Genomic DNA, 10394 nt, shown 5'->3' with positions numbered 1-10394 from the left:
CAATAAATAAAGTTTTTGTTTTTAAAAAGAAAAACAAAAATTACTTAAAAAAACAAGAAATTTTAAAGTGGCAGTTTTTTATTTTATGTAATTTTTGTTTTTTATTTTAATATAATTTAAAAACTCCAACTTGAAATTACTCTCCAATTATATGGACAGATTTTTATTTTAATTTTTTTTATTATTATAAAATATTTAATTTTATTATTTTATAGATATTTAAATTCAAAATAATAATCATTAACTAATTATTAACAACTTATGCCATGTGGCTTTTTTCTATACTATCACTTGGCTTAAAGAGAGGACTTTTTTCTCTCCTTTTAATAATATATAGATATAGATGTTTATTTTCTATTTTATTCTATTATTCTCAATAATATTTTCTAAATAAATAAAAAAAATTATTTTTAAAATGAAAAACAAAAATTATAAAAAAAACAAAGAAATTTTAAAGTGGCAGTTTTTAATCTTATGTAATTTTAGTTTTTTATTTTAAAATAATTTAAAAATTCCAACTTGAAACTACTCTCCAATTTATATGGACAGTTTTTTTCTTAAAATTTTCATTTTATTATTATAAAATATTTCATTTTATTATTTTATAAATATTTAAATTCAAAAATAATAATCAATAACTAATTATTAACAACTTATGCTATGTGGTTTTTTTCTATACTGCCACTTGACTTAAGGAGATGACTTTTTCCTCTCCTTTTAATAATATATAGATATAGATTATTAATAAAATATCTAATTATTAAATACTTATGCTATATAATTTTTTTTTTTAGGTGCCACTTGGCGTAAGGAGAGGACTTTAATAATATACGGATTCAAAAAAGAAAAATAATTCAGAAAAGGGACAGCGAAATCTTTATTCAAATGTCATAATCACACCTCGTCCAGATATACTGACAGCACCAGTTAGTTATTGTTACAGTACGATATCATCAATGCCAGTAATTGATTGGTATATTTAATTCGTTTCCTTCAAATACCGCCACGTGTCAACTCATAGCTGACCAAGAGACGTAAGGATATACATGTCATTTCGAAAACTCTAGAAACATTTTCGGTTCATTTAAATTCACAGTCAATGTTCACCCCCAAACTTTCAAAGTACACAATTTTCAGTCAAATAAAAATCTCTAAAAAACCATTTTCACCCTCTTTTCCATCTCAAATTTCCTCCTTTTTCCTTTCTTTCTTCTTCATATAAATTCGTCAACCCCTTTTCTCCCGCTTATTCTTATCTTACAAAAACCTCTTTGATATAATAAAAATAAAAACACCTTTTCAACCTTGTATAATTTTCCTATATACTAACCCTATTTTCCTCCCTCCGTTTCTCGTCATCTTTTTCTGATTTCCATCTATTCAACCATCTTTTTTTTCTTTTCTTCTTTTTTTCTCCGGTTATATTCGTCCAAGAAAGGGCCGACGTCGTGGTACCGGCGGTTGTTGCTAACGTGCGCAGGGTGCGCGTGGTACAAGAGCTTGATCAGTTTAAAGTTCGAAACTTTATTTTGGTGGTGATTTTAACCTTTCACATCATCTGAGTCGTACACGTGGACAGCAAACTGTTCTCAGTCGTACGCGTGTTAGGACAGAAAGGATGGTGGTGGGGTCAGGAGAAAGGAGGTGGGGTACGTGGGAGGAATTAATCCTAGGCGGTGCTGTTCTCCGGCATGGGACACAAGATTGGAACGTCGTCGCTTTGGAGCTGCGTTCTCGTACCATCTGTCCTTATTACTTCACCCCTGAGGTTCACATTAATTTACGTTAAGTGCCCCTATTATTATTTGACGACAAATATCCTATTGTTTGCCTTATCTGTTTTTAATTTAACGTACGTAGTATTTGATTTTTCGTTATGTTAGAATTATTGTTCTTCTGTCGGGTTTTTTTTTTTTTTTTTTTTTTTTTTGTACAAATGGATTTCGTGAGGCCCTTATGTTATTAAAATGATAACAAATTGGAATTGCGTCAACTATTATTAATGTTTAGAAATAGACTCTAGTTTGTAACAGTCTTTTTGCACATCTCCTAATTTTTAAAAGTAACTTAAGAAACATGATGACTGACTTATAACACGTAGAACTACATAGTTGGTGTAAAAACTATTTATACAGTATTAGACATATGGTGTAAAAAACCTAATATGGAATAAAAAATCTCCAATGTGTAACAAAACTAAAAAAAGGTGAATTAGACAATGTATTGGTCTAAATTTGGCGACTTGGTAGTAATGAATAAACGAGACTAAGTACGGGGTCGACCGCGGTGTAATAGCAGGAGGTTGCTCTCGAGAGGGTTGGTGCCAACGACGGGCAGCTAAGGTAAAGAAATAACGGTAGGATAGATTTAGATATGGACACAAGGAATATTCATTTGGATATTCCTTGTTTTGTACTTTTTAGGGTTTCTGGGATATATCCCTTATAAATAGGAAGAGATAGAGAACAAAAAAGGGATCTTGACCTCTGATAAGAACACTTTTTGTAAGGAGTTGAAAAAGAAGAATATACAACTATTGTCTTGTTCACACTACTGAACCCAAGATATATTATTCACTTTCCATTTGTTAGATCCAAGAATCCATTATCCATATTTGATTCCCATCTCTCCACGTTGCTGTCAGGTGGGAGAATCATCCAAGTCACATTATCTTTAGGTGATAAACTCCATCTTATTACATTTATTGCTAGTTATTACATTTATTGCATGTTCATATTATTGCAACATTCATTGATAATCATTGAACTCATATATGATATATGATATTCACTACCTTTAGACATTATCCGTACAATCGATATCCCTCAACATTAGATCTAGAATCCCTCATGTCATCATTAATTGGTTTAACTAAAAGACTCAACACTTTTTGGTCAAACAGACAAAGATAAGGAAAATTGATATGGGGTAATCATCTGTTAAAATAATAAGCTAACGAAGCTTTTTTTTGGTTGGATTCGATAAATAGTACTATATTGGATGGTCTGTCGCTTTTGTCTAGTCGAATTGAGTAGCATTAAATTGAAAAAATTATTTTGATATGGAGGGTTGCCATATAGGGATGGCAATTGGGGCGGGGCTGGACGGGCGGGGCGGGGAAAACTCCTAATGCGGCATGGCAGAGGGACATTTAAATGGGGCGGGGTGGGATAGGGCAGGGCAAAATCTAATTTTTGAAAATTTTTAATAGGACAGGGCAGGGCAAGATCCGGGTTAGTATCTGGGTCGGGTAAAAAAAGGATAACCGTGTTTTTTTTTTCTTTTTATTGTGCTCTTACTTTGGATCCGACTTGGAAAACCATCCCTAAAGTTGTCTTCTACGAGCACACATCATCAGATTATATATAGCTTGATTTTGCTATTTTTATTTGTTTCTTTAATGATTGTGGTCAATGCTGTTAAATTTTTATTGATTAATCATTTAATTATCAATGTAAACCACAATTAAGATATAGTTGATGAAGCTGAATAATTTCCTTTTAGGTGCTTATTTTGGCCGACAGTTGTTTAAGAACATTAACCTGCCGTTTTGATTAATCGTTTAATTATCAATGTAAACCACAATGTAAGGGGAATTTAGTCTTTTATAAATTATACAACATTGATAAAAATTATATTTTATTCAATCAATATGCATAAACAACTCTTATTGACATGTCAATTTAATTGTTTCAATGGAAAGTTGAAAAGGTCAAAGAAATAAAAAGCATATTGCAAAATAAAAGAGAGTCTAAACGGGGCAGAGCAGGGCTAAATAGGGCAGGAGAGGGGGGCAGGGTAAAATTTTGACAAAAGGCTAAACGGCACAGGGCAGGGCGGGTCAAAATTTTAAGGCTTGCCCTGCCCCGCCCCATTTACGTCCCTATGCCAATCAGTAGGGGTGGTAAACTGGCGGGTCGGGTCGGATATGAGCTATGTTGCTCGGACTCTCCAAAAATGTCGCCAGGTGCGTGTCGGATCCTCCAAAATAGTGTATTTTTTATTGTAAGAGTAATAGTTAAAGATGAAAATTTCTTGGTAGCTAATGAAAAGATAAACTAAACGTTGTATAAGAAGAATAACAAACATGATACTTGGTAATTAGTGAACACATACACTAAACCAATCGTACAAGGAGACTAACTAGTTTTACAGGTTTAGCTTTATGCTGAACTACATAGCTAGTCAATGAGAAATGATGCAAATAATTTACTTAACTGCCTCATTGTCTTTCATGACTTCTTGTATTCACCATCCTTATCTTTAAGTATATTAATACCTCTACCCTATGAAATGCTGATTTGACAAAAAATACTTAATTGCAGGCCTGCAAAGCCAAGTATGAGGATTTGCAAAAGCGCTACTCTGGCTGCAAGTGAGTCAAGTTCTTCAAACTCATGAGCTAATTTAGTTTCGTGCATGAATCAGTAAACCATGTCAACTATAGTTTCTGACGTGCTTATGAAATTTATATCCCTTGTATGTAGTGAAGAGAATTTCTGTACTATTTCAGCTTGTAACTGTATTACTGGTGTCAAATGCCAAAAGAATTGGCTTTTGAGTTTTATGCCTAGGATCCAAAGCTTTGGTACGAATTCATGGTTCCTGTTCACTTGGTATATTGCGAGAAAAGTTTTAAAACATTAGGATCTTATCCTTGCACTAATGGACGCCCCACTTCTTTACCTTTCTTTTGCTTAGTGCTTGGTTTGAAGAGCTAAGAAAGAGACGAGTTGAAGAACTGAAGCGAGAACTGCAGAAATCTGAATGCTCAATTGGGTTAGTAAATATATATTGCTTCTCTATCTTAAGCTGGTGCCACTCAAATACATCGCATATGAAGTTTCTTGACTATACTGAGTGTGTATCTTTCATTCTGCAGTTTAATAGGTATTCTCTGATTCAAACTCTAATGTCCTTTCACTTAAGTTTGTAGCTCCATTTTATGGGTTTGATCTCAGGTCTCTCCTCACAAAGATTGAAAGCCTTAAGGCAGAGAGAGAACGGTCTGCTCAGATAGATTATGGTTCCAGTCACACTGAATCAGCCGCTGCTATTGTAAAGTCAGAATACATTGAGTCTTTTGGCAAAGATGGTGTATCTGCTGGCAGCTTCACACTAGATACCAGGACCAATTCTTCACACGAGTTTCAGAGTCCTGCTGTAGCCTCGACTAAAGAGATAGATTCAAGGCTAGACTGCTCCAAGTCTTGTGAGCGTGATGAAGTTCCAAGTACAAACAAGCCAGTAGAGAGTGCCAACGGAAATGGAGGAGTTTTGAGGAAGAGAAGAGGTAAGAGAAAAAGGAAAGATGCTACATTAGATAGCAAAGAAGTGAGCATTGGGGAAAGTGACAATGTGTTTTCAATCAGTGGCATCTCCACATCACACTGTAAAGACACATCAACCAGTTGCGACCAAAGTATTAAGCTTACCGCCTCTGAGGATAGTAAAGGAGGATTATCAAGATTGAGGGACGATGATTTGATGGCAATTTTCAATTCTATTACACATTCTGAAGTTGCTATGATCTTTAGGCATCGTCACGATAGTCAAAAGAGAGCTAGATACAAGAATACTATCAGGCAGCATGTGGATATTGAAACAGTAAGATTAAGATTAGCCAATGGTTCCATCAAATCAGCAGGTGAACTTTTTAGAGATTTACTTTTGCTAACAAATAATGCCATTGTATATTACTCGAAGAGGACAAGAGAATACAAGTCAGCGATGGACCTCAGGGACATTGTCACTAAAGCATATAGAGATCATTATAAGAGCTCTTACCACAAAGCTACTTCTTCCCTGCTCACATTCTCGACGATAGGTAATCTGCTTGTGAAGCCAAGAAGTGCTCGTTCTCGCCCCTCCAAAGACAAACTTCAAGCCAAGTCTTGCGACAATGTAAATAGTATTGCAGGGACTGTAGGAGGAAATGATCTTAAATCAAGTGATGCTGATTCCGAGGTTCCATTGCAGTCATTGTTAGCTGCTAAGAAAGGCTTCAAGCGACGTGGAAAGTTCAAGCTTGCTATGGTTGATGAGTCAGTTAATCAATTGACTAAAGTACCAGGACACGAAGCTACACGACCTAAATCTCTGGTAAAGGAGGACCATCAATCTGAGATGGTAACAAAGGAAAGAAAAAGAGCCCGTAAAAGGTGATCTACAGGTTGCATAGCCCTTTTTTGTGTGCATAAACTTGTCTTTTATAACCTTCTATTTTGCATGGCCATTTTGCAAATGGCTTCCACATTTGAAATTCAGTTCAAGTGGAATGTAATGAAGCTGACAGGTTGTGAATAATTAGTTTCAACTTAGTTTTACCTATGTAAAATAGACCTCTTTGTCAGGCTGTTCATACTTAGAAAGTTCTAGCACAAGGTATAAATCCCAAAAGTCTGATGGAATTTGATAAATGGGCTATTTGGAGGATAAAAGGTTCATTCTCTATTGAAATTCTGATTTTTACACAAATAGTCGGCTACATAAATAGCCAGTATAAATATATATGTACTTCTGTATGTTATATATAAACATATACACATTTTATACACTTTTGCCGCTGCCAAATGTGAATAGTTTTAGTTGCAGGCTAAAAGTGATCTTTGCCACTGAAAATTGGGGAAAAAATAAAAAATACCCTGATTTACAATTGATTATTGAAAATAGTCACGATTTCAAAAGTAATCGAAATTTTGGCCATTTTTTTATCTAACGATAAAATTTGAACAAGAACAGCCGGAAAAATTCGGAAAAATTCTAGCATAATATACTGGAGATTGAATTGTTTACGCATGAGATTCTATCATAATGTGTTTTAGTTCCAACATAATATGCTAGAAGCTTATATGCAGAAGCTTCATAATCCAGCATATTATGTTGGAACTTTTCGTGTTTCAGATAGGGTATTTTTGTTCAGATTTTATCTCTCCATAAAATAGTGGTTATTTTTCAATGACTTTGCAAATGCTTGCTATTTTTCGATTACCAGTCCGAAAACTGGCTAGTCCATGCTATTCTCACTTGAAAATTTGATTTAGAAATGACACCATGTAGTCATTCTAGAGGGCTGCTATTTAGAAATTAGCTAGTGTGTCCCGATTTTCAGTTTTTCAGATCAAATTTTCAGGTCACAAAGTCCTGAAGTTAAGATTTTTAGTTCAAATTTTCAGGACAAAATAAGTAGGGGGATTTGCATCTATACCCACTTTTGGGTCGCGTTTTAACTTGTGCCCGCTTTGCAAAAAAAATTACAAGCGTACCCACTTTTTCGCGTAATTTCAGCATACGGGGCTGAAGTAGCAAAGGCAATCACGCAAAACTTCAGCATTCCAGTAGACGGGCCTGAAGTAGCAAGTGTACTGAACCAAGTGTTGCACTAAATAAGCTGAAGTTTTTTTGTTCTGGATTCATTAGTTTTGTCATTAAGCTTTTTCAAAAACTTCAGCAGAAGATGCTGAAGTTATTTAGTTCATTTATAAAAACTTCAACACTAAATAAGCTGAAGTTCTTTTTGTCATGGATAAGCTTTTTCAAAAACTGTAGCAGAAGATGCTGAAGTTATTTAGTTCATTTGTAAAAACTTCAGCACTAAATAAGCTGAAAAATTTTTGTCCTGGATTCATTAGTTTTATCATAAAGCTTGTTCAAAAACTTCAACAGAAGATGCTGAAGTTATTTAGTTCATTTGTAAAAATTTCAGCACTAAATAAGCTGAAGTTTTTTCGTCGTGGATTCATTAGTTTTGTTATAATCATACAACTATAAAATAATCAGATTGCCAACAGTATCTAAATCATAAAGTTTTGGAAACAAATAAACGTGAAAAGAACAGAATTATTGATCACGCCCAACTATGCCTTATAAAAGGACACGCGGACGTTGCAAATATAACCTGAGTATTTAAGCCCAGAGTCGAATCCACAGAGAATTAACCTATCAATTACTTTTGTTGGACTTACTAAATTCTTTATAATCAACTTCCCCAAACGTTGTAAATAATATTTGATGGTATTTCTAATAACTAAGATTGAAAGTAAATAAACAGCTGTAAACTAAATATGCTTGGGTTATAAACAATAATGAGAATGTTCTAAGGTAGTGATTTCCCCTATTGATGGAATCCCTTCCGGTTATGTTTCATATAGATTCACCAAAACATCTCTATCAATCATGAGCATTCTTTTTACCGTAAATCTCTCCCGAGTAATCGCTATAATTTACTAGACGCACTCCACCGAGATACGCTAGCTGACTTTGTTTATTACAGCTCACTTTAGATTGCACCCAAGGCTTCGTTATCCCTAATCCCGCCTTTAAACCCGCAGTTGTAGATCCCTCTTATACTTTGGGAGTGGTGTTATTCAACAATTACCTAAATATGCACTCTCTTCCGAGTTATGCACACTAAATAGGCACAGCTAATTGAGGATCCTGTCAATTAACTACAACAAACACGTAGTTGAACAAATAGAGATTAACTGGAAAACTATATTAACATAATCAAGAAGCTCATCCTTCAACAGGTTCCATCAAAACCTTAGACTAAAGTACTTAGCTACTCATAACAACGAAAGGATAAACTACAAAAACATTCATAATCGAAAATAGCAAGAAAAAGAAGAGATAAAGAACTATTATATTTTTGGGTGATCTCTCACACTTGTTTTTCTTCCAAAATAATCTCAAAATCAAGCCTGCCCTAATGTGGCCGAATTTCTACATCTTATAAGGGTTTTACACCAAGTTTTCCCGACTTGACACTTTAGTCCCTGAAATTTCTGCGTCCTGCCGCGGTCCCACCGCTGTTACGCCAGGACCGCGGCCAGAATGGTCCTCTGAATCTGCAGCAATGTTCTGCCGCGGTCCTACCGCGGTTACGCCCGGACAGCAGCAGGCCAGCTTCAGTTCTGGTTTTGTCCCTTCGCTTGGTGCACTTTGTGGTATTGTATGATTGGCCTCCTTTTCTCCGTAATTGATCCCAAAAGTACTCCACAGACTTCTTTTATTGGATATAGCCTGCAAAGCATGAAAAAGCACTAATCAGAGCATTTGGTTATCACTTTTTTACCATAAAGCTATACAAAAATGTGGTTCTTTAGGGCCTAATTATAGTCTAATTCACCTATTATCAACACCCCACACTTAAATCTTTGCTCGTCCTAGCAAGTTGAACCACACTTCTAGGCCTAATCGTTTGATGCATTACCCTGTTTCTGTCACATCCTTCATTATGAAGGAACAACCTAAGCAGTGCAACAACCACACCTCAGATGAAGACTCTAATGCCATGCCACACTCATGCTTACTCTATGTACTCTACACAGAAGTGAAGACTTGCTTTTTCTTCTTGAGTTAAATGCCCTCACATCAGATTTTTGAGAGAAGTTCCGCACACATGAAATCAAACAACAAGGAACTGTAGATAGAACAAATTCACTCACTCTCAGCAAAGAACATTCATATGCCACACAGATACACCATAAGCTTGCCCTTACGGGTAATACTCTACTAATCGACGTTGTTCAGTCTAAGATCAATGGGCTTCATTTGGTTGTAATGTAGGCTACGGACGGGTAGGATCCATTTAAATATGAGAGTGACTACACCTCCCTAAGCACTTTAATACATACATTTTATCAATTAAACCTCATCCTTATGTCACCCCAAATTCTACCTTCACATCAATGTAACTACCCCATTCTTCTTTAAGCACAATTGCGTCAAGAGCCATCACTTATCGAGGAGTTTTTTTTTTTCAATTCAAGTGGCTCTTTCTTTTTCAAAACAGTGCACATTTCTCCTTATTCAATTAGTTCCAGTCGAAAGCCAAACCGACCACCCCACACTTTAACTTTTACAAGGTTCATAACAAATCAAGTGCTCATGAGAGGTGAAGAGGTTCAAATAGATGGTTAATTCAAACAAATGGGTAAGGCATGTAATGTGGTTGCCAAAGAAAAAGGATTGTAGGCTCAAAGCGGTTAACTATGGTAATATGTACAGGTGGATTCACAATTATATAGGCTACACAAAGAAATGCCTAAATCATCTCTAAGACCAAACAACTTATATTTCGCTTTGCACACACACCGGACAAGTTCTAGGTATCGCATGCAAGCATAGAATACATGTATTACCTCACACACACTTGGCATGTAACTCATTCCGAATTAGTTTGTCAACACACTCTCGTGAGCGTTCAAGTAAGACAAGGTGTGCAAAATTAAGGCATAAGATTAAGAGTCTACACGTGAGCCTAGACGTCGCACCCTCAAGTTCGTTTTAAGTATTTGCAGGTATATACACAACGGGATGCATTCTTGCCCTTACCTATCTTAGCCCAAGAGAGTCCTAAGGCCCTAAAAAAAACTTAAAGAAAAAAACAAAAT

General features: G+C 35.4%; 1 protein-coding gene across 2 annotated transcripts; it reads left to right on the top strand.

Annotated features, from left to right (window-relative positions):
* The first annotated feature begins 1121 nt into the window (after positions 1-1121).
* On the top strand, positions 1122-6459 carry LOC109221746. 2 transcript variants are annotated; one of them, XM_019386198.1, is made up of 4 exons: positions 1122-1768; positions 4326-4375; positions 4702-4779; positions 4962-6459. In XM_019386198.1, the coding sequence occupies exons 1-4, from the start codon at positions 1619-1621 to the stop codon at positions 6163-6165; spliced, it is 1482 nt and encodes a 493-aa protein (XP_019241743.1). In that variant the 5' UTR covers positions 1122-1618; the 3' UTR covers positions 6166-6459. The 2 variants fall into 2 exon arrangements, with proteins under 2 accessions (XP_019241743.1, XP_019241744.1); XM_019386199.1 differs by having other exon boundaries at positions 1122-1784.
* The last annotated feature ends 3935 nt before the right edge of the window (positions 6460-10394 follow it).

The sequence above is a fragment of the Nicotiana attenuata genome, unplaced genomic scaffold, assembly GCF_001879085.1.
Source record: "Nicotiana attenuata strain UT unplaced genomic scaffold, NIATTr2, whole genome shotgun sequence".
Classification (NCBI taxonomy): Eukaryota; Viridiplantae; Streptophyta; class Magnoliopsida; order Solanales; family Solanaceae; genus Nicotiana; species Nicotiana attenuata.
The sequence above is the reverse complement of the archived record's forward strand: the minus strand, read 5'-3'. Positions and strand labels throughout refer to the sequence as shown.